We start from the raw sequence: 24,650 nt of genomic DNA, 5'->3' as shown, positions 1-24,650 counted from the left end.
GACATTTAGAGAATACCTCTCCACAAGATCATGACATCCCTTTTTTTTTTTTTTTGAGGCATGTAAATTAATAAACATAGAAGTCTCAGCTGGATCATGACAGTGAAAAACGAAAAGCTTCAATGATGCGCTCGCACACTGAAACACTAGCGATGTGTTTCCACCCAAAGCCACAAAGCGCATCCCTGCCGCCACCCGGAGCGCCCGCTGAGGAGCTCTGCGGAAATGTGTGAAGGGCAACACCATCTAGTGGTGCTTGAGGAAGCTTCGTGTCACATGACTAAGGGTGTTGCACTCTCATTGGCAAACGCACGCACAGTAGTGCATTACATAAATTTTTTTTTTCCGCTCCCAACAGGACCACGTGGCTATGCGGAATGTGGACGCATGCACTGAAACAATACGCATGCCCTCACACTGCAGCCAGTCCGCTCACCTGCTGCCTTGCAGAGGGACACAATGTCCCAGCTTGACATACTGCCAGTCACTATGTTTGCCGTCCACAATGCAACAAAGTCGAATCATAATGCTTGCGAAAAGACTGAGACTGATTCTGACCGCGGAGCTCTCATCAAAATGGAGCACGTTGTAACACAAGCAGACAGCGCTTGCTGTGTGCCGGAAGTGCTTAAGTGTAGCGAGAAATTGTTTTTAAGCATTCTCCTTCTGTTACTAAAACAAATTAACTAACATTCCAACTATTACGAACATCATTTGTTTACCATAAAGGTGTAAAAATTATTGATGACGCGCCCTGGGGAGCTAATCGGATAGCTCGCCCTACTGACGTCAATTGGGTGATTTACGTCACATGGGCAGGGGCGGCTGAAAATTCCGCCGAGCAGTATCCTGCGATCGACAGCGATGTAAATTTTTAAAGCCTTATAATAAATAACACACTTTACGTGGAGCACTTAGATGCATCAATTAATGATCAGAAGGACCTACCCTAATGACTCAGTACGTTTGTACAAAATCGTCAAAATCGTTTCAGGATCCCTTTAAGGAATGCATACTAGGTCCTGTGACAACTGCCCCTTCCCATACTTGTTAAGCTTCACCGCACTCCTTTGTGAAGCTTACTTTTGGAAACCGGCATGATGCAATGCTCTGTGCTTACCGGGCATTGAAGCCATTGACAAGAATTACAAAGGCTGAATCGGTGCCATTGCTAACAGCGGTGAATTGCTAACAGTAACAAACATCGAAGTAGCGAAGTAGCCTAGCGTTGCTGTGGTGGTGGCTACAGCTGCCAGCAGATCTGCATGCGAGAGCGCCGGTTGGAGGCAGCGAGATAATATGGCGGTGGTGGTGGCTTTGATTAATGCCGTAACAGAACTGCGGTCACGGCAAAAAGTCCAAAAAGGCATATGGTAAAGAGTTTTTTCTACGTTTCATATGTTTTTATACACTGACTCTATGCGGTACATGGTGGTGTTGCGAAGCCGTCCGAATTATCGGCCATGTCCCAAAAATCGGGCAACCGGAAAATCAGTTGTTGACTATACACAGGCAACTCCTCCAGCCGACAACACGACGCCAAAGACGATTCTTTACTATTCCTCTCTGTTACTCGAGCCAGCATTAGCGCGACTTTCGTTCCCTTTCAAAAAAATTACAGCTAATTTTCCCTGATAGAGGCACACATTCCGTGGGTTTTCCCTGAGTATTTCCAAACTATTCAATATCCCAGAGAATTTCCTGTTTTCCCGGTTGGTAGACACCCTGTTTGTGGTGCGCTTTGCTAGCTAGTGATGCCCTTCGCGGCTTTCGCAATCAGCACGCAGGGGGGACGCAGGACACGCTGCACAGTTAATCACGGCAGATACGGACTTGTGCAGGCAAACATATTGCCTCGTCTCGGCATTGTTCGTTTAAAGAAAGCTTAGCAATGCAAATTTCCCGATTATTCTGATTGGAAAATGCCATCCAGAAGGCAAAATTTTTATTGCTATCAGATATGTAGTGAATAACGTAGCGTTACATATGGTTTTCTTTCCCACAGCTCTAATGTGCAGGTTGGCACTCCTAAACCGACTCGTCATTATAACCGATATATCAATATATGTGGTATCGCCATAAGTGGGCTGCACCGTAGTGGGCACAATGCAGATGCAAGCTTCAAGCTTTTGTTGTTACTGGGTTTTTGCATCGCATTGGTACGCAGTCTTTAGTGATGAGGGGGCTGAGCCTCTGGATAGCTATGGCCGTTTATACGTCTGGTGGCTGTGATGGGCCCATTTTTCTTTTAAACAATCTGCAAACACCATCCGGACCCAGAAGGTAATTAGGTGCAACTATGAGCAAGAGGTGCTTCATTCCGAACAGCAATTTGTGCTACCGGATGTGTGCGGACTTTCTTTATCTCTTTATATTTGAGAAGCAATCAGCAGTCATTCAGGTGAGCCAGAAAAGCGTGAAATAATATGTACCTTGATAACAAGCTCTTATGAACGAGAAGGCCATGTCCTTTTTGTTGTTGGGCCTGTTGATGCAGTTGCAGTATACAGAACACAGAGTAAAGTGAGATGACCCGGTGTCGACTGCCGCTAAAATACTCCTTTTACTTGCCACACTTAAATATGCACACATACAAGCTACGGAGCTGAATGAACCCGCAGTAAATGCAGTAGGGCTGGCACATCTTGGTAGGACTCCATGTCATGGCGCCACCTGTCATTGTTTAAATAAATGCCAGAGGAACAGGAACAATGCACCCTATCTGGTCACGTCGTTGGGTGGAGTGCCAACACCCAAATTAATTTTCTTGCATCCTTAAGATTAAGGTTATTTGACATGCCAAAGCTAGGGCGCTATAACGTAAAGCTATTCCAAACATTTCTATTCGAATTCTGCAATCCACCCTCCACGATTGGTCAAAAACTTTGTTGAACTACCCACACTTCGCGTGTCTGTCATGCGCTGTAACGAAAACAACGATAGCTACCCATCTGATAGGACGCATACACATTTACTATGCATAATTGGACAGAACAAAAAGAAATAGTTATTTCTGATTGGACACCTTTTAGCCATTAACCCTCGGCTATTCGTCAAAAGTTTTTGGGCTGCATGCACTTCACCTGCCTGTCACGCGACGTCACAAAACCGTGAAAACTCACCGCGTCAAAGAGACATGTACGCGTGAAAGATGCATTATTATGCCGAACAAAACTGAATTTTTTTCTGATGTAATAGTTCTGAGGAAACCTGCAAGGTGGAAAGAACTAACTAATAAAGGGAAAATCGGACATCCACCCGTTCGTAGCAATTGCTACAAAGGAAACCCACGCCGGGTTCCTCGAAAGAAAAGCCTCACAGTTGAAGAAAAAGCTTCACACCTGCCCTGGAAAGGCAGTGGTACTGAGCTCGAGTCCCGGACCAGGACGAATTTTTTTTCAACTGTGAGGCTTTTCTTTCGAGGAACCCATTTCCTTTGTGGCAATTGCTATGAACGGGTGGATGTCTGATTTTCCCTTTATTAACCCTTTCGCTGTCGGACCTTTCTGACCGTGACGCACCCCCAGTGTCGGCTTGGTTTCAGGGAACGAGCATAACAGGGAATGAACATAGCAATTTATTTTTGATTATGATTGGTATACAAATAACATAGTCAATGTAACATACACATTTCAGTGTTCTGCAGCTGTTGTTAGTAAACATCATCATCATCATCAGCCTGACTATAAAATGCCTTCAACATCCGAATCTCACGATGCGGAACCCTCTTCCTCGCATGCGACTCTGTCCGAGTCCGAATCCGAGCTCGGCTCGTATTCTGAATCGGAATTGAGCCACCGCTCCAATGAGCAGACGAAGGTCCCGCGCGCTGAGCCATCCGAAAGTAACCGCGCGCAGGGGGGATGCGCTTTCAGTCGCCCGCACAACGGAGATAAATGGGACGTTGCGTGATCAAGATGACAGAGAGAGATGGAAAAAGGCTAAACAAAGTTCGAAGGGCTTTACGTTTACAGCTGCAAGTCGAAAGCGAGGGTGAGGCGAGAGAGCGAAAGCAGCAACGAGTCACTCTTTTCGGAGAGGCAACGGCACGTGCGCCTGAACTTGACGCGCCGTAGCAGGCACACCAACAGAAGCAAAATAAAAACCTTCAAACCAGCGGAGATGGCAGAGCAACCCTTGAACCCATAACCACAGGCGCGCGACGCATGATACAGCGAACACGGAGCCACCGCGCCACTCAGCAAAGAGAAAGTGGGGAGTGGCCATCGCGCAGTACTCTTCAATACATGGAGTAACAAAGGTCGGGGCGAATATACGAACTTGTAGAAAGAGTCAACAGATTGTGTGGCCAATCCAGGAGCGGCAGCTTTGCGCTCTGGCGCGAAATTTTGAACGCACGATAGAGAACGTACCGGTACGTCAGTGACAGTTTTGGGGGGGAAGAGCGATGACGTACCGGTACGTCCGTGACAGCGAAAGGGTTAATTAGTTCTCTCCACCTTGTGGGTTTCCGCAGAACTATTACGTCAAACTCTTGCCTTTGCTTCGAGTTGTCGATAAATTTGGCTTCACCCTGTCATCTGCTGGCAGCCTGGTTAGCTCAGATGGTAGAGCGGCTGCCCCTGAAAGGCGGTGGTCACGGTTTCAAGTCCCGAACCAGAACAAATTTTTCTTCCACTGTGATGCTATTCTTTCGAGGAACCCCTACAGGTTTCCTTTGTAGCAACTGATACGAACGGGTGGATGTCAGATTTTCCCTTGATGAATTTTTTTTCTGAATAGCCGCAGGCTGCCCCTTTTGGAAAGGAATAAAAGATGGCTGCCGCCGATCACTCAGGCACTGGCTACTCGCACCTGCCAGAGAGCACGGTTTTATTTGCGCACAATAAAACTTTCTGCATGGCCATGCAATATTTTCAAGCACTTTCGGCACATTTATGACCTCGCTCTGCTAACCCTTCTTCGCTGAGGATCCGATTTGCAGCATTCTTTGCCTTCTGTTGCATGCAGCCGCGATTTTCGACCAACCATCACAAGCTAAGTAAAGGAAAGCGGACCAGTCGCAGATGCTGGCACCACCCTTTTCATCCGGTTATCGATTTTCAATGCACTGGCTCGGCCCCATCGAATCCCTTTCCACTTGATCGTGATCCTCGCCTCTTGTCCGCCAATTATACAAGACAAGCCGCTCACTGTAGGCAATGTTATTCGTTTTTAAAGCAAACAAAAGTGCCTCCTATAAACGAGGAGCGCATTTGATTGGTCTGTTCACAAAACCCAGTGGGTCACTACCCGACGCTTGCGTCGGTGGTTACGCAAATTTCACGTCAGGAGATTGGAATAAAAACATATCGGAATAGTTTTATGTTATAGGGCCCCTAGTCTACCCTCTTTTCTAAGTAACTGTAAATTTGAGGCAGTGTTGTGTATGAACAGCAAACAGCAACACTGTTCAAGGAAGGATGTTGCACTTCATTCTTCCTTGTCACAGTTATTCATATTTTCAGTGTCAAAACTTAGCGCAACGTAGGTGATCATAATCCTGTCAGTAACATTGACCTTATTGTGTGTGGTCCCAGGTCCAGTAGCTCCAACTGGTGGCTCCATGAGTTCTGGATGGTGGCCTTGACAGCTGAGGTGCACACTCTCACCCCAGTGGGCATGCAACTGGCGTCGGCGGACACCTGCACAACGCATCACAAGTGCATTCAGCTTCACCTTTAGAAGTGGCGCTCCTTGGGCACTTCTACGCTAAAGTTATATTAAAAATTATATTTAAATATATTACAGCAAATTGGCTCCCATTCAACTACACTTCAGAGACTGTAATTGTTAAGAAGGTGTCTCAAAAAATAAAAGAACATTGGTCCTAGTTGCTGAAAGGAACATACCATACTACATTGGAACCTCGTTTATTTAAACTCCAAGGGGACTGGGAAATGATTCGAATAAGAAGGAGTTTGAACTCGGGAGAGTTCCTTTGAGTATAGGGCTCAGTAACTTGAACAAGTTACAAAAAAGATGATGTGCAAGCAGGTGTTCTAATAGCTAATATTAGTGACCACTTACCTATTTTTATGTTCTTTAAACCCTACTGTACACCACAGAGTCTCTCCAAAACATGTGCACCCATTACATACAGAATCGTTAATGAAGCTAAGACCACAATATTTAGAAACTTAGTAGCAGAAACAAGCTGGGCAGATATTCTTCAACTATCTGACCCCGTCGCAGCATATGACGCCTTTATTAAAACAATTACTGAGCTCTACAATCAAGCTTTCCCTATCGTAGAAATCAAAAAGTGTAAAAAAGCCAGAAAGCCATGGATAAATGCCGACCTTCTAAAAAGAATTAGAGAACATGACAGACTATTTGCCTCTTTTATCAGAACGAAAAATATGGACTGTTTGACTGAATACAAACAAATTCGTAATAAATTAAGCTCGGACATTAAAAAAGCTAGGACTAGTTATTACGAACATAAGTTTGTTGATATCTGCAACAACCCTAAACAAGTATGGAATACAGTAAACCAGCTAATGTCCAACAACAAAAGAGACGGCATCTCTGAACTCGTTATAAATGGAGTGCCTTACACAGGGGCGTCGCTTGCTGACAAACTTAATGAGCACTTTCTTATATCAGGGGCTTCAAGTAAACCTCAGGCAAGTAATTGTGATTTTACAACGTATATCACGTCCAACATCCAAAACTCAATCTTCATGTTTCCCACTACAGAACTAGAAATCTGTACAGTAATCAAAAACCTAAAAAATAACAGTGCATGTGGTGCTGATGATATTAAAGTTCAACCTATAAAATCCATCAGTCACATGATTAATCAGCCACTTATGCATATATGCAACCTGATTTTGAGTACCGGAATATTTCCAGAGAAATTAAAAATTGCAAAAATCTCTGTCATACACAAGGGAGGTGATAGAAATGACATAAATAATTATAGGCCAATTTCAGTCCTACCAATCCTCTCGAAAGTAGTTGAACAAGTTATAAACACCAGGCTACTAAACTTGTGCAAGCGAAACGATATCATCGCCGAGCAGCAATACGGATTCCAGAAAGAGAAATCTACTGAAATGGCGCTAATAAAAATTAAGGATAAGATAATAGACAACTTTGAGCAGAAAATATATACAATAGGTGTTTTCCTAGACTTGAAAAAGGCATTCGACTCCATTAAGCACCCTGTTTTACTGTACAAGTTATATAAATACGGCTCTCACATTAATAAAGAATTACCTCCTAAATCGTCACCAGTACACGAATATTACGAATGCAAAATCCAGCTTAGGTCAGATACATTATGGAGTTCCACAAGGATCAATCCTTGGGCCGCTGTTATTTCTGCTATATATAAATGATATAATTATATATAGCAGACCAGAAATCTACACCAGAAATAATAATGTACGCTGATGATACCAATGTATTCTTCTGCGGACAAGACCTAAAAGTCCTCCAAGTTGAAACCAATGTATGGCTGGAAAATTTGTCCACGTGGCTCTACGGTAATGAATTAGAGTTAAACACTAAAAAAACTAAGTACATTATATTCCGCGCTCGTAACAAGTGTATAAAACAAGAAATAGTTATCCAATTTCACGATGAATTTATCGAACGTGTACCAACACATAAATTTCTTGGTGTCATCTTTCACGAGCATCTTGACTGGTCACCTCACATCGAAAAAGTTCGCACTGGTATATCTAGGTCCATTGGTATCGTGTATAAAATAAAGAGCCTTTTGCCCATCTGGCTAAAGAAACAACTATACTACACACTGGTACATTCACGTTTCCACTATTGTCTTCTTGTCTGGGGCACAGCACCTAAAACAAGCATAGAAAACATATATCTATTACAAAAGAAATTTTTGCGCCTAATAGATAATGCACCATACCTTAGCCACACTGCCCCACTGTTTAGAAAACATCAACTGCTTACACTGTGGAATGTTATAAACAAAAAGATAGCGTTAGCTAGTTACCTACAAATGCATTGGGATCCTACGGATTTTTTTCAACAATATCTAACGAAAACACACACCTACAACACCCGGCACATATGTTACAATAAGGAAAAAATACGTACAAACTACGGCACCCAGAAACTTAGCTACAGAATTTCCAGTTTTTTAAACGATCACCATCCTGCTGTAAACATTATCCAAGAAAGTAAATCATTCAAAGCTTTTAAAAATAACATCACTATGTATCTATTGTCACTGCAGGCATAACCACTCTTTTTTTTTTTTTCTCTTATCTCTTACATCAATTTTCCCAATTATACATAAATATTCAATATGAAATAACTCTCGTCTCAATGTTACCAACCACTCTGTATTTCCATCTTGTTTAGTGTTGATTTTATGCGCTGAATGTCTTGTGCTCTCGAATGGGAGCAAGGGCACAGACTCCTTGTCAGGCAATCACTTGCCTTTTGGTCTGCGCCCTAGGCAACTGTACCACGTTGTCTGAATAAACTATTTGACTCTTTGACTCTTTGAACGGTACAGCAAACAAATACTGTATTTAATCGAGCATTGCAGCAGGCCTTAACAGGCATTTTTGGAAGTGTTGTCTTGGAAATTAGCAATCACTGAGTGACAGCAGCTGATAAGATCTAGGAACACAAACAAAAAGGACAAAAGCACCAATGTGCATCAGTGACCTGCAGCAGTAGTGGCAGCTACTGCTGGTCAACATGTGATTATGCAACCACATGGCAGTGCCCAGGTTAACCTGTTTCAATCCAAATTTGTTCTTTCTACATGCTCTCACTTGTGGCAGTAAGAAATAAATGGTAAAATCAGCCACATGCTGAGGACAAAGCATTAGCCATATTTTATTGTTTGATTTTACTTATACGGTCAATTGCAGTATGTGATGACATATGCTAAAACAAGCAATATGGTACCTCAGTTCAGTGGAGAGATATGCATGTGCAGTGGGTAATGTATCCCATACCACGGTAACTATCATGCATAGCTAAACCACTCAATTATGTGACATTATGGTGCCTAGCAATGAATCTGGCTTTTGTCCTTAGCTAGGTTTCTTGGAAAGGTGGTCTATGGGAGAGAGAAGTTTTGTACAAAGGAGCTGTTGTGCAGTATTCAGAGATCGAATTCAAAGGAGGGTTTCCCTATTCAAACGCATGCTACTCTGCCTGGATCTAGAGCAGCTTGAATTAGCCGTCAATTCAAATGAAGCAATTTCGAATTACCAGGATTTTAGTGTGCATTCAAGCTCCCCAAATAGTATGCAAGAGGCATCCCTAGAAAGGGTGTAACACTTTATAATACCGTATTTACCCGCATAATGATCGTACTCATGTAATGATCGCACCCTGAACTTGCTAAAGCGATATGTTGTGTGCCATGTCTAGCCGATGATGATCATGTTTACCATCTGTCAAATGTTATGCGAACAACTCTTCAAGAGTTACCAAGCGAGCTGCATGCACCAAACAGATTCTTAACCAGATGCCCCATTTCATTCCTTTCATCACCTTCTGCAGTTTCAAGAAGAAAAAAATCTACAACCAAACTTGCCTTGGCTTTATTGTAGGCTTTATAATGGTTGTGGTCAACAACAACAAAAAAAGGCCTTTCAATTCCTCTCTTCTGCACATGTGGGCACGCAACAGATCGTGAGCGACAATGACAGTAGCCACGTTTACATTGATACGTTAGAAGTGTACCCTATTCATACACTGGCGCGTTTAGCACAGCTAAGATATTCACCCACCCTTAGCGGAAACGTGATGTATTAGGATTGTAGTGAAGATAAATGCCACAGTTTTTGCAACATGCTCGTGATGTGTTTCTGTCACTGGCATCTGAGCGCACCCATCTCTGGTTATGGGACATAAACAAAGATGGGTGCGCACGGCTACATTATTGTCACAAACTTACTGATATTAACAATATTATTCATTACTGATACAGAAGAATGGCGCGTTCGGCTTGCTTCATCGGCCGCCATTTTTGTTCTGATGTCCAGCACTGTTACAGCGGCAGCTGCCCGTTTCTTGACTTGTCATCCCGCAGCAAATGGGGGATGAAAAAAAATATTCAGGTGTGTGGAAAATTTACTCCGCGCAATGATCGCACCCCTGAATTTGCATAACTTTTTAAGTGTGATCATTATGCGAGTAAATACAGTAATAGGCAATAGTAGGCTTTTAATTTATTGTTCCAGTGAAAAGCAGTGAGCATTCACAAGGTTCTCGTAGTTGGAGGGAATGAAACTTTTATGAAATTATCACAACATTAATCCGTCAAGAAGGAGGCACCCACATTGCTAAGAGAAAAGCACGAGTAGACAGAGACGCTGAGAATGGCTGAAAATTGAATGTGATACTTTGGACTTTTCAGCACGGACAATACTGATGCCAAGACAGATCACATTAGCGTCATTACTCATCAACCTGGCACACGCTTTTAGAAATTCTCGCAGCCAAATGTGACATTAGTATTGGATCTGTGTATTTCTTCATAAACAAATTAAATTATCAAATTTTACATGCAAAAACCACGATCTGATTATGAGGCGCATCGTAGTGGGAGACTCTGGATTAATTTGTACCACCTAGGGCTCTTTAGTGTGCACTTAAATCTAAGCACAGGACTGTTTTCGCACATATTTCTTTGCCACTGCAGTCCTTGCTCACTATATAGCTATGCTCAAGGCAAGTTTCTAGAGTCCTGTAGGATGCACAGATGGCTGTTATGTACAGGCATTCAGATCTTACACGAGGAAAAGTTATTCAGTGGTTAACTATGTCTAGTACAGTTAGACCTCAATATAATTAAGTCAGTAAAATCATCAATTTGCTTTGTTATGTTGAAATTTCTTGATACTGAAATTTGACCTTTTACATAGATAACTAAACACTGATGGATTTTTATTACACGCAAGGGACCATGAATTTTTCTGAACGATTGGAAATCGCAAAAAGCAAACTTGCATGAGAAAAAAATATAATTTTCCAGAATTTGGGAGTTGGTGACGAAAGATACGATTTCATTTCATGTCAACGGTGTCTTCACACTGGCGGTATGAAGTGAAGCCAGCCACACTTTTGTAGGGACAACCCTATCATGAAAAGCGCAGGCAGTGGGGAATGAATGCTTCGTCTGGCTCTCGCTTCAACACATCCCTGAAATTTGAGATTAGGCCACCTCCAGCACCAAGCATGCGGCAAAACAGCACACATGATGCTACGCCACCTCGGCATGTCCACTCTTTGCACACACAGCAGATTACCTCAAAAACAGGGCGTGCAGGCTACACATGCACTCAAAGCGTGATAACAGCCATGTGCAGCCACGGCAGCACTAGAAAAAGGAGACATGCGCCAAATTGCCCCCTCTCCCTCCCCCCCCCTCCCCTCACACGCACTTGGTCGCGTAACCACAAGCTTGCTTCCCTCCCTCCTTTCCCATTGCTCGTGTGGGAAGACTGCACTCATCAAGCCATCATATTTCTCAGCTCACTCTCACACACTTTCACTTGCACCCAAAGCATGCAGCACATGGAGCACAATAGGATCTTATCGCCCTTGGACTTTGTATGGAACATCTTTGGCAGCCGCTCTTGGTCGCGTGGCATGCGATTTGAAAGGTGCATTCGCAAGCAGCTGCATATAATTCAACCATTTAAACATCTGTTTGCATGGAAGTTTCCTTTTATTGCCTCGGTGTTCCTTCACAGCAATAGTGACATTTCGTCATATTGAAATTGTGTATAAACACATTTTGTTATACAGTTGAATCTCAATAATTAGAACTCGAAGGGTCCTGAAAATTCGTTCAAATTAAAAGAAGGACTTGTTCTTGAAGTATTATTGTACCATAGCATGATGCACAAATGGTGCAAGTTATGAAATATCGCGACGCAGAAGCACACTGTGAGCGAAGTCCACGAAACTGCCCACACCGGCCAATGCTCGCTTCCTGATAACGGCAGAAAATGAAAGTTCGAGGAGCTGGCTAAGCTGGCGCCGGGCCGGCTGCGCTTGCAGCGCTGGCGCAGAGACCGTCGAAGGTGAGGGAGTTGAGAAGGAGGGCAAGGGGAGCGTAGTTGCAAGGAAGGGCAGGAGGGAAGCGGATTTGCTTTCCCGCCAGATTGCTGGATGGCGCTAATTACCTCTGCCACCTACTGCCACTGAAGCAGTGGAGTTGCCGAAGCCAGACTGGGCCTCCGCTACTGCTTCCCTCTGCATGCTCGCATGTTTTTTCCTTTGTCTGCTAACAGATCGGTGTTGTGTTTACGTTCTTCGTCCTGGGTTCTTAACGTGAGTCATGTCTTATTAAGGTGATGAAGTTGCGGCCACTGATCCTAACCATGTCGGTGTGCTACCTTCTGTTGCAGCATCGCCGCGTTCAAAAGACAAGGAAAACGGTGTACTGGGTGTAGCCTACGCATCTTTGTATTTAAGGTCTGTCTTGTATTACAGAATCGGATATGGTGCACTGTCATATGAAACAACTTTTCCATCTGGGTGTCTCAGTGTAGGCACGTAATTGTAAAAAAAAAAAAAAAATATCTCGGACGAGACTAATCAAGTCAACCAAAACAAGCGTGAGCAAGAGCTAACATGAGCAGATGATAGTGCAAAACAAGCAGTCCAGCTGAACCAGACAACTAGAGCAGTCGGGCAGATCCACATGATACCAGTTTCCTGCGCATATGTCACTGTAGGAGTCACTGTTATTAGTCTCCTCTGCTCGCAGTTCGCTTAGCGCCACAGTGTGGCACGGTAAATTGGCCCAGGACATATCCCTTTCGCGGCACACGTCCCGCTAGTCTGGTTGAGGCATTACAGCACCACACAGAAACGGCGACCTTGCCTTTTGAGAGAGAATGAAATAGCCTTTCCTCTATGGCAGAGTCAGAACAATGCTGGTCAGAGGAGCCATCACGTCAGTAGGCGTGCTGCTCAGAGCGTTATCGGGAATTTTTACCCACTGGAATACACACAACTTTGAGAGTACCCCAGCGTCAGTTCGAATAAACCAGAAGTTTGAATCAAGCGTGTTTGAATTAACAAGATTGGACTGTAGTGAGGTTTTAAATACATGGTGTTCTATGGACAAGAAGTTATAAAATGCTCAATCCTTCATTATATTGAGAATTTCATTATACTGAAGTTTGTTATATCGAGGTTTAACTGCATGATCATCTAAAACATTCCATTTCAACATTGTTAACGGAATGAATGGATGGTTAACCCATTTATATCAAGAAAGAGCACAAAGTGCTCAAATATTCCTAAATAGCCAGCTGAAGATGAAAAACTAGATAATGAACTGATCACAATATGGAAAGCTTTGAATTTAAATGCCCATAATTTATGCGGATTTGTTTAAAGGTAGTAAACTATAACAAGACCATTGTCAAACTCATCAATCGAAATATATCTGAAAAAGCTCCTGGTCAATCGAATTTTTTCTTTTCCTTGCTCATTTTGATCAATCTCATTCCAGTCATTTGACTCTTTCAACAAGACTTGGTTTGATCAATGGAACCTTGTCTGCATTATAGTTTACATGCTGCCTATGGCACTTCCAGTATCAGGAACCAACTGATAACAAGTGCACCATTTTCCCGTTAAAAGGGAGTACAGGAGGAGGCAATTTATAAATTCATGCGAAACTCACTTTCTTCACAGATGTCCGGAGTAGCATTGCTCACATCTTGCAGGAAACTGCAGAAGTAAAAATAATGATAACGGATACTAAAATAAGAGACACCAGTTTAGCACAGCGAGGACAGTGAATCACAAGGCACATTTTAATTTCTAAATGAAAGCCGAACGTAAACACAAATTTACCGTGCCTTTATGGCAATTAGAAAGCCCTGTCTTGTTTAGATAAACGTTGTTACAGACAGCAACTTTTCATTTTCTCCACCTTAGTATGAATAAGTAAGAAAGATAGGTTATAGCAATGTCCTTGTGTGATAAATATGACGCTGCACATGACACATTTTCGTTATGCTACAGAGGTTTGCACAGTTTTGCAGCTAACATGGCTAGGTCCTGGAGTAGTGGTTAACTTAATTAACTCTTTCGTTGGGCGAGGAAATGGCCGTTATTTATAGGTCCCATAAAAAAAATTTTGCCACTACAAATAATATCACAGCACAAACTGTCACAGCATAACAAACTGTACTTAGAAGATACACTCTTTCCAAAAGCATATGCTGCAAAGCAAAAAATGTATTAATACATAAAAATTTAAGAAAGCACCATTTTTGTGCGCACTTGATAAAAACAACAATAAAGAAAATTATATCTACAAGAACATCACTATCAAAGGAAATTCAGAATATACATTTCAAAGATAAATCATCAAAAAATAATTTCTGAAAATATAAATAAATGCTCTGTACCCTGCCATTCTTTGGATACAGAAAAGAAACTAAGACCAGGAAGCACTTCATTGCTCATGACATCCGGTGAAGCACTTCTTGTTGTTGCTGCTGTTCTTTTTCTTCCTCTCTCTCTCTTTTTTTTAAACGTAGCACTTTGCACTTTTCGCACAAAAAAAGAAAAATTTAACCTTGCAGTTCTTGTATAACACATTTAGCAGTTTTGCCTTTTCGGCATCTTCTAAGGAAGGTCTAATGAGAAGTCCAATGAACTTCACCAGTTCGTTTGGAGTCACCTCCTTCCAAGACCAATCTCTCTTAGTGTTGCTGGGCAACTCCAGAATATGCATCCAAGCATATCTGGTTGTATTTTTCCAGATGGTCTTTATCACCTCTGCAGTGGAGAAGAGCAGAAAGAAAGCCCACACCATTGTAAGCTGTCTTGCACTACTCCGTAGTGCTGGGCCAAGATGTGCTCTGGCTGGCCTTGTTGGCATGAACTGAATTTTATTTGCTGCCGGTGCCAGCACATCCTGACCATGTGAAATACACACCCTGCTGATAATCAGGATAGCCTTTAGGTCGTGCACAAAGATCGGGAGATAAGCATACAAGGAAGGAGACCATTAAACTATAAACGAAACTCGCCGGCAAACAGCTGCGGATGTCCCAGGCTAACTCAAAACATTGTCGGCATGAGAGCTTGAATCTGGTTTGCTGTCATCTTCAGACTCTTAGGTCGTGTACTCATCACAAAATTCAGGCGTGGGTGCACCTTATTTTCGAGCAGGGTGCTTTTCTCGTGGTGCAGCTGCACGAGATGCCGCCGTCATGGGAGCAACTTCTCATGTATGTGTAGTAACACCGGCAGCGATCCTTGTTGGGATTTTACGAGAAAAGCAAAACTGAAGCTCTTGGAAACTGGCTGAAAATGTCAGGTCCACATGTCATACATGCGGCAGACCTTCAGAAATGCTCTTTGGTGGAATAAATCTATTCGGGCTCTAAAGCGAACCTCACTAGCGAAAGGCTTGCATCATTTCCATGTAAATTATCCCCTCTCAGCAATGTCAGATGGCAAAGCCAACGACATAATTTGATTCTCCACTTTCTGGGAGCCCTTTAACCACAAAAGATGTATGTTAGTGCAGCATAATCCCGAGGAGCATGCTTCTTTCTTGAATGTGGCAGGGGTGACAGCCACACCCCTTTTTGTGGATGCGAAAGCTTCTCACGACTTCACTTGACACCACCAATGTGAAGATATTGTTGACACAGAATGAAAACTTATCATTGGTCACTGACTCATTGAAATTTGTTTTTTCCGTTTGCTCGATAATTTTGAAACTTCCACGGTCATTTCTGTGCAAGAAAAATTTGGCAGTGACTGTACTTATCTGCATAAAAGTTCACATTGAAATACAACGGAATTTTGAGATAATGAAGTAAAGTCATGATTTTTAGCAACTTTATTATATTGAGGTTTAACTGTATTATGGGACGTTTTCTAAGTAATTTCTTTGTGGCCAGAGAATAAAGGCCAGAACGTTGAGGTTGACACAGTAAACTTCAGACCACCTATCTCGATTCGTAGTTTCATACTAGGACTGTCAGGAAATTCAGTTTTGTTTAGTTTTGAAGCTTGTGTTTTGAAAACTTCTGTGAGTGGTTGCACAAAGCAATGAGGGCATGCAAACGCAAGCATCATCTGAGCCTAGCATTGTTTTCTCTGAAGAAATGCCTGCTCACAGCTCACCCTGTCACGTAGGAGCGGCACTCATGGTGGTCCCTGTCCCAGCCACAATAGGGATCCCGAACGCAGCGCAGGCAGCTCAGGTGTCGGCCACGACACAGGTCCAGACGCACCTGCCGGACACCATCGTCCGAACCCAGGTACACTGACTTGTGCTGCATAGAATGGCACCACATAATGAGAATGTAATTGTGGGTATGTTTTTATTTACCCAACCAACCTCGGGTATGCATCTAAATCTGTCTGCTCCTGCTCAGTGGATGCTTAGCCATGTCATTCTGGTGCACACAATAGAGCTCGAGTTCCATGAGTTTTATACGTAACAAACATACAGTCGAACCCGACTATATCGAACCCGTTTACATCGAATTATTCTATATATCGAACAATTTCTGGGCACGGTATAGTTACCATGAGTATATATACCAAAAATTACGCTTACATCAAACAAAAATAGCAGCGACTCCCGATATATCGAACGTCAAACGGCGGAAAAGTGGCCCCCAGAAGTTGGCTTTCTTTCGCGGCAGCGGGTAAACCCGGCGGCGCGGCTCCATCCAACTGCTCTTCCTACAATGACCGCACTCTCTCGGACGAGCCAGCGACACCCCCCTGCAAAATATGATCCTGGCCCGCCCATCTTCTTTCGTTGCACTCTTAGTGCACGCTCGCTTTCCGTAAACCCGTTCCCTTTGATGCTGCGAGGCTGACTTTCCCGCATTGCTTGGCTGTCTAGTGGTTGTGCGCGCTTTACAGGCAAAGTTTTGCCAGTGTAGGGGTTGGAGGACGGACGTCGGGATGAAAAGCCAAACTTGCGAGGGTTTATTCTACATTATGTACAAGGAGGTGAGCGACAAGTAACATTCGTACAGTCATTACGGGCCGGCAGCAACTCGGACGCTGCGGCCCGCGGCAAGAAGTTCGAGAGAGGTGAATCAGGGAATCAGGGCATATCCCAGCATGCTCAGGTCTCTCTGGAAGGCTTCTTATAAACCCTTCGAGCACTGGAAGTCACGTCATGTTTGACCAATGGGAGAGTCCGCTCCGATGACGCCACTTTCAGCCAATGGTAGGCGCCCGTGTCGCGGTGTCACACCTGGCGGCTCTCTGCGGTCTTGCCTCGCAGACTGGCAATGCACTTCTAACGAGGAGAAGGGGAGGGCTGCTCATGCTCCATTGTCCGAGGCCCACCTGCTAATCCCGGCGGCGCACGAACTTGTTAGCACGTGAACTTGTTGCCTTAAACTTGTTTGCTCGGCCGCTCCTCTGGAATGTGCTTTCCTGCTTCGGCATTCCTCAATTAGCTGTGCTGCGACTCGAAGTGGTTTGGGGAACTCGAAGTAATCGCAGGAAACAGCTCCATATCTAACAGCTCGTCCTCGCCCCGGTTGTTCTGAATGGCCGGTGAACTCAATTCGCTGGCCATGAGGAACGCTGAAAGAAGCTGCAGGGTACTGGGGTCGAGCCTCGTTTGACAACCCTCGGGATCCTGGGCCCTGGAGAACATACGTCAAACAAACCAAACAACACAGCGCTGCACCACGCGTAAGCGCAGGCTCTTCACCCCTGACTCGCCAGGCTATTACTGAGTCAAAATCAACCCTGATCTTTTAGTTCCCCAATTTTGACAAAGCAGTTCCAACCACCCTTCCAAACAGCTATGCATTTCTCCTCGATTGCCGACAAGACCAGACTACTATTGTTGTTGCAAAACAAAAGGGTCGTTGACGATGCAAACAACAAATGAAAACAGCCGAACATAACTTAAGTGGCCTAACTACACGAACAGCATGTTTCCAACCCTACCGCAGTGGCGTACTTATCTCACGTGCCGGTGCCACTGAACAATCTGCATGGTCAACCTCACAAGTACGTAACCACAAGCGCACTAGCCTTGTGTTCACTAAACAGAACGCGTACTTGCGTTGTAGGCAAACTTTTCATTGACGCTTACACACGTTTCTTCCCTGAAAGTCCTACAGGATACGTGACTTAAACGAACAATTAAACTTGCGGGACTTACACACTCCGCAGAACTCTTAAAATAATGCGTCTTTTAATAACTATTTCCACGCACGCTCACTAAAGAAGTCAGAATACGGCTGCCCTCCACACAAACTAGCAACCCAGTCATAAAGTCTGCTTCCTTCCGTCCACACAGGACACGCGCTAATGGAACTAAGAACGCTTCTCCGTGCAAATCATGCACTCACTGAAAATCTACGCGCTTAACCTTAGAAAATTCAAAAACACTTAAAAAGAAAGAAGGTTAAATAACACACGCGCTTTACCATAGGCCTTTCGACGATAACCTGGACCTTCAGGTTACTCACACACACACAAAAAAAGCCTATCTACTTATTAATGAGCATCTCGCGAGACTACATGTTTACTTAAAACGCATCTTTCAAATCTCGAGCTTTTCAAACGAAAACACAAACAAAGCTCATACCTTTACATATTGAAAGAAATCCTAGTCTCAAATCGCGAAATTTTCCGATGCTCAAAAATAAAAACAACATAACACGTTTTACTTCTACGGAAGCTCTCTTGGCTTCCCGTTCCCGATTGCTTACGACTGACTCATACTTTCAGCCTTACCCGAGGTGGGCGTGATCTCAAAGCTACTCTGGCTGCCGAGAGACAACAAAAGGGCTGATTCACTATCAGCCCCCCCAAGACGTTACTCTCTCCTGCCAATTTGCGTCCCCGCGCCCCGCTTTCAACACAAACTTGATTGACCGCGTCGCTACTCCCCACCTGGTCTCGTCCTGCCACCTTGCCTTTCTTCGAACTGCACGCTGAGCTGTGAAAAGAACTACGGAACGACGAGGAGATTAACTGCCCCGTGCCCTTTGTCCGCGTCCGTGCAGAACATTCTTCGCGGTCTCCCTTTGACCGGTGGCTCGACCATTCTGGATGCGTCAACATCGTCCTAGACGACCGCACCTTTTTCCTCGCGCCCTGCCCTTTTGGGTTTCTGGCCATCTTTGGCGGCGCTACATTAATTACCGTCTTTCGGTCTTTACTGCGCTTCTTTTTACGGCGCTCTCTCTTTGCACTCGCTTTCCGGTCGCCTTCTCGTGCCTCGTGCTGGCCGGTACACATTTCGTCGGCCCGGATCGGTCTCTTACCCGCACAGTCTGAGTGATTTACATTTAAATCTACTCTCTCTCTGCCTCGACTGGCGGACAGCTCAACCGACTCTGGCACAATGCAGCAGGCTTTACTCGAGTAAGACATCTCGCACTCTTGCGAACTGCCCTCTACTACATTGCCCAGCTCACGCTGCGAATCGGCACACAGCCCGTCGGTATCGATCGCTGTCTCACGCGCACAGTCCGAATGATTAATAACTGAACCATCCCTCTCTAGGCTATCTAGACTGGCGGAGAGCCGCACCGATCCCTGAACAATGCAGTTGTTCTCTCGTGGACTACGGAGCTCGCCATCCCGAGAACTACTCTCAACTGCATCGTCCAGTTCGCACCTCACTTCTGCACGCACATCTGACCTGACATGGGTGCTCGCGTCTGTCGCGTCAACAGTACCCTTTTCTTCGCTAGCAACTTCGCTAACATTACCAGCGACGCACACACGCGGTAACTGTGCCAATTTGTTCGCAGCTGGCCTAGCTGTCTCTACAGTCATCTGTTGGCACAGCACCTCGTCGCTCTCCTTGCGGCCTTTAACGGCCTCTGTTGCCACTAAGGCATCGTTAGCAGCTAGCCTTTTCCCTTCACTTATGAATCGGCAGCCAATCTCACAGGCACTACTCTTCTCGTCGGCTTTTGGCGAAAGTCTGCTAGATGCTTCCTCATTCTTTCGCTCTGTACTACCTACAGAATTCTCAGACAGCCGTTGTCTCTGTGCCAATAACTGATCACAATACTGTATCTCTTTGATCAGTGCTGCCTTCTCTCTCTCATACTTTTGCTCACGCTCAAGCTTACATTGATTCTCACGTTCGTGAAGCTCACACCTAAGAGTAAGTTCTTGAAGCTCATGCTTCCGTTCATTCTCACGTTCTTCACGCTTATGCTTACTCCTAAGTTCACGACCCTCTCGCAAACGTACACGACGCGCACGCTCCCGTGGCTCCTGTATCACCTCCCAAGCAAGCTCAATGCTTTTCTCATCATTGCCACTATCATTAATCGCCTTTATGATAGCTGGCGTTTTCATCCGTTCGTCCGCCTCAACTCCCAAATCGTCGCACACCAACAACAAGTCTAACCTCGCCAACCTTCTAAGATCCATGGCAGCTGCCCCGACAGGTGGTTAAAACTGTTTTCCTTAATTAATTTGTGCAAACACACAATGCAACAAACTCCCGATTCCCAGAACTATCAAAATGAACACACAACATTTGAGTCTGGCGAATCAAAAGGAAAAAAACCACGCGCTCACTTACGGTTGCAGCACCCTGCCATCCGGTTCATTTGTCCGCTGTTCCCGGTTCCTCCGGACTCCCTGGGTCGAAGGCTCGCTCCTTCTTCCCTACTCCCAGTTTGTTCGGACCTCTTTCGACGAAGGCTTTCTCTTCTTCGCTCTTCCCGGTTCCTTACGATCTCTCTGGACGAAGGTTGATCTGTAGCGCTGCCACCAGCTGATGCATTCGGAGGCGATCCTACCGCTGCCTACCAGATGTAGGGGTTGAAGGACGGACTTCGGGATGATAACCAAAACTTGGGGGAATTTATTTTACATTAGAGACAGGGAGGTGAGCATCAACTAACAGTCGTACTGTCATTACGGGCCGGCAGCAACTCGGACGCTGCGGCCCGCGGCAAGAAGTTCGAGAGAGGTGAATCAGGGAATCAGGGCATATCCCAGCATGCTCAGGTCTCTCTGGAAGGCTTCTTATAAACCCTTCGAGCACTGGAAGTCACGTCATGTTTGACCAATGGGAGAGTCCGCTCCGATGACGCCACTTTCAGCCAATGGTAGGCGCCCGTGTCGCGGTGTCACACCTGGCGGCTCTCTGCGGTCTTGCCTCGCAGACTGGCAATGCACTTCTAACGAGGAGAAGGGGAGGGCTGCTCATGCTCCATTGTCCGAGGCCCACCTGCTAATCCCGGCGGCGCACGAACTTGTTGGCACGTGAACTTGTTGCCTTAAACTTGTTTGCTCGGCCGCTCCTCTGGAATGTGCTTTCCTGCTTCGGCATTCCTCAATTAGCTGTGCTGCGACTCGAAGTGGTTTGGGGAACTCGAAGTAATCGCAGGAAACAGCTCCATATCTAACACCAGCAACACAAAATCATACCCATATTCTTAGATTAGATAGAAACAAACACTAAGAACTGTGTTTTCTCCCGTGCAGCCATCAATATAACCGAGTTCTTTCGAATACTCGTATTAAACCGAATACCTCGTTTTTGAATGGAATACAGATATTTAAAAAAAATATGATATTCGATGGCAATCGAAATTTTCAAATATTTGCATGCGCCTTAACTGTAAGTTATCTGAACTGTACTCCGCTGGTGTGCATGAAGTTCAAGGTTTGATGCCTGGCTGCAGCAGTTGTATTCTGATGAAGACAAAATGTGACTATGGGTGGAAGTAGGATTCAGCATTCTCGTTTCTTTTACATATTTACAAAATTTGCCACACATTTCTAGATTTTTACTTCCACAAGAAAATATGCTTTCTTACAGTGAATATATTTTTATAGATAAAGAACTTTCAACGATTTCTTCTGGTCGATAGTCTTTGACGTCAAACTTACCACTTGCTTTCTTTTTTTCTGTGAATACCTGGTTCGCTAATTTTGTTGACCCTGAAATGTGCTGTATGAATGCACATTCTCCTCTTCAACGCTTCAATTGCGTTAACTACATCAAACAACAAAGCTTATAGGAAGGATCAGCGCCTTAGGGCAATTAAGCTTTGCAAGAATTTAAATAATGCATTTGATATTTGCACCCAAATAAAATGATGCTTCATTATTAACATTATCCAGGTACAAAGCTGCAATGAATAACACGTATAGAAAAACATTAAAATGTACAGATATGGCCCCCCGTTACCATCATTGGCCTTGCCCTCTTAAGCCACTTCAGTGCGAAGACTGCAAGGACCTCGGCCAGGGCTCCTTCAACCCATCGGCATGTTCCATCCCCACCCTTCTTGCACAACTTCGTCACAGCAACAGGCAAAATGGGCGCAAGATCAGTTAAGAGTGAAGATTTCTTGAACAGCAGATAACCTTGACTTCACCAAGGCTTTTCGCATTAGAGTGCGTGTAGGCTTGCGGCTGCAGGTCAATTGGCACGTTAGGTCTCAGGCAAATATACCTTTTAGTTAAAATGGTATTTGTGAAAAAAAAATGGCACACCTTTATTTTCTTATTGGTTTGAACCAAAGTAGGTTAGGTGACCCCAATGGACAAAATTAACTTAGCATTCCATTACAATGTTTCTAATGGCCTTTGTGTTTCTTGGGCATGTCCATCAATCAATCAATTAATGAGCCTAACAGGCAAGATCATCTCAGCCTCATACTAGCATTTTTTTTTATGCTGAACACATAGCCTGTCTTTTCTCATTCCAAAAGGACTTTTTAAAAAATGCACCAAGCACATAAAACAATTTCACCTCCACAGCTGGACAATATGGACAGACATGCACCACTCAATTTTCACATTTAAACAGAGCCTGTTATACACAAAGCCCTTACCTCACTAGAGATGTCAATGGTGCGAACAGGCTCCCCTGGGCTTGCTTCAATTATGTCAACCAGGTTGGAGAAGGACTGTCCCGAGCGGTCTTTCCACTCCACTATCTTGTAGACCAAGCCATCACCTGCCGTCAAAAAAAAGGGTGCTTCGTACTTCACCGCTTCCTGACCACTACCATTTACAGCTTCTGAACTACAGGCTGAACAAATCTGTTGCAGGTTGTTTTTCAATGAGCAAGCATGCCCTCAACGAAATGCAAAGTCACATGTGCAGTGTCATAAGCATCACAAATCAAAAGGGATCATCCCATAATACCATAAGCATTCTTAGCTTGAATGTGCACAGTTACCTGTGTGTTGAAAACAACCCAAAGACGTCTTTTTCAGACATTCACAGGCCAGAGAATGCTTCGGCTTGTCAAGTCTGTTTCTTGAATGTGAAGCCTAGCACAACATGTCTTGGTTGACCCGTTACTATGCTTTGCAAAAAAAAGTAAATACTCAAGTTCACTATATGCAGGCCAGGCACAAAACCTATGCACAAAGCATCTTGTTTATGGTCCTTGTGCCTTGCTTGTGTAGCAAATTTGTGCATCTATAGTTTATTGTTCTGAACAAACCTGGCCAATCAAGTGCACTACTGATGCCACCAGTCAGCTCAATATTTCACATGTGCCCGCAAGCAATTTACTGCAAAACAAACAATTAACACAGCCAGTTCAGTAAGCTAAATAATGCATGGAATAATAAGCGCAAACCTTAGACAGGACAGTGCGGCAGACGAGAGTCACTGTTCCATCTCAAGACTGCACTTATTAGTCCCCACAAGAATGAACCTTAAGTAAAGCAATGAAAGAGGCTAGTTGGTGCACATTCGTGATTACGTTGTGCCGAGTTTTACACTGGCAAAAAGATGAAAAAGAAGGAAACAAGGACACAGATGGACGAAGCGCAAGCTACCAACTTTTTATTTTTGTTAGAGAACACGTTGGAGAACACTCCACCTCGCCTTTTGACACCTGTGTATTCGTGCATTCTCTAACAAAAATAAAGAGTTGGTAGTTTGCACTTCGTCCATACACATCCCTGCTCCCTATTTCGTCATCTTTCTTTTTGACAGTGTAAAACTCAGCGCAACGTAATCGTGAAGAATGAACCAGCTATCCCAGCAACATATTCTAGTAAGCCAAATAAGCCCAATAATGCAGAACTTAAAGACAAGCCCACGGGGAAAAGCCCCACAAAACATAGTGCTAAAGTTCACTTGTAATCTCAGGGGACATTCCCTTAAGCCAGCTTTTCAAGAAAGCCAATAAATGTACCAGTTAATGATGCGTCAAATAATACACATGGATTCTGCTCCCTTGTCATTCAACATACACACAAATACGTCTTTCATAGATAGCCTTTCTCCAGCTCATAACTACCTGACAATTTGGCTAATGCACTGGCTTATGGAGAGGAAATATTTATGTTGCAAAAGCATGCTGCATGCGAAAGTAATCTATACATTGCATTTCAGAGCACAGGAAGTTTGTGTTGGAAAAAAAATTCAGAGCCCTTCCACTATGTGAAGATGGAAGACCAGCAAAGCTGTATTGCTCAATAGCTATACAGTGAAAGCTCGTTAATTCGAACTTCAATAATTCGAATTTATGGATAATTCGAACTGTACGATTTGGTCCGGCCAACCTCCACAGAAGTCTATGTATAAAAAAGTCCTTTAATTCGAACGCGAGAAGGTTCCCTCACGGATAATTCGAACTACGCTCACCTGGCACACGGCCAGAGAAAAGCGCCTACTACCTACACACAAGGCTGTATTGCCTCCGAAACGGAGAGAACGGCGAG

The 24,650-nt window shown here is 44.2% G+C and overlaps 1 protein-coding gene across 2 annotated transcripts in view; it reads right to left on the bottom strand.

Moving 5' to 3' along the window:
• Positions 1–24,650, bottom strand: part of Sema2a (Semaphorin 2a) — a 101,745-nt gene that overhangs the window by 10,204 nt on the left and 66,891 nt on the right. For both annotated transcript variants that reach the window (XM_065441614.1, XM_065441604.1), the window contains 4 exons: positions 22,800–22,924; positions 16,120–16,271; positions 13,652–13,698; positions 5,521–5,645 (listed from right to left, as the gene is read on the bottom strand). In XM_065441614.1, coding sequence (XP_065297686.1) covers positions 5,521–5,645; positions 13,652–13,698; positions 16,120–16,271; positions 22,800–22,924 — 449 coding nt within the window. The remainder of the gene's footprint in view (positions 1–5,520; positions 5,646–13,651; positions 13,699–16,119; positions 16,272–22,799; positions 22,925–24,650) is intronic.

This window comes from Dermacentor albipictus, chromosome 1 (assembly GCF_038994185.2).
Source record: "Dermacentor albipictus isolate Rhodes 1998 colony chromosome 1, USDA_Dalb.pri_finalv2, whole genome shotgun sequence".
NCBI lineage: Eukaryota > Metazoa > Arthropoda > Arachnida > Ixodida > Ixodidae > Dermacentor > Dermacentor albipictus.
This window is presented reverse-complemented; position numbering and strand designations above follow the sequence as displayed.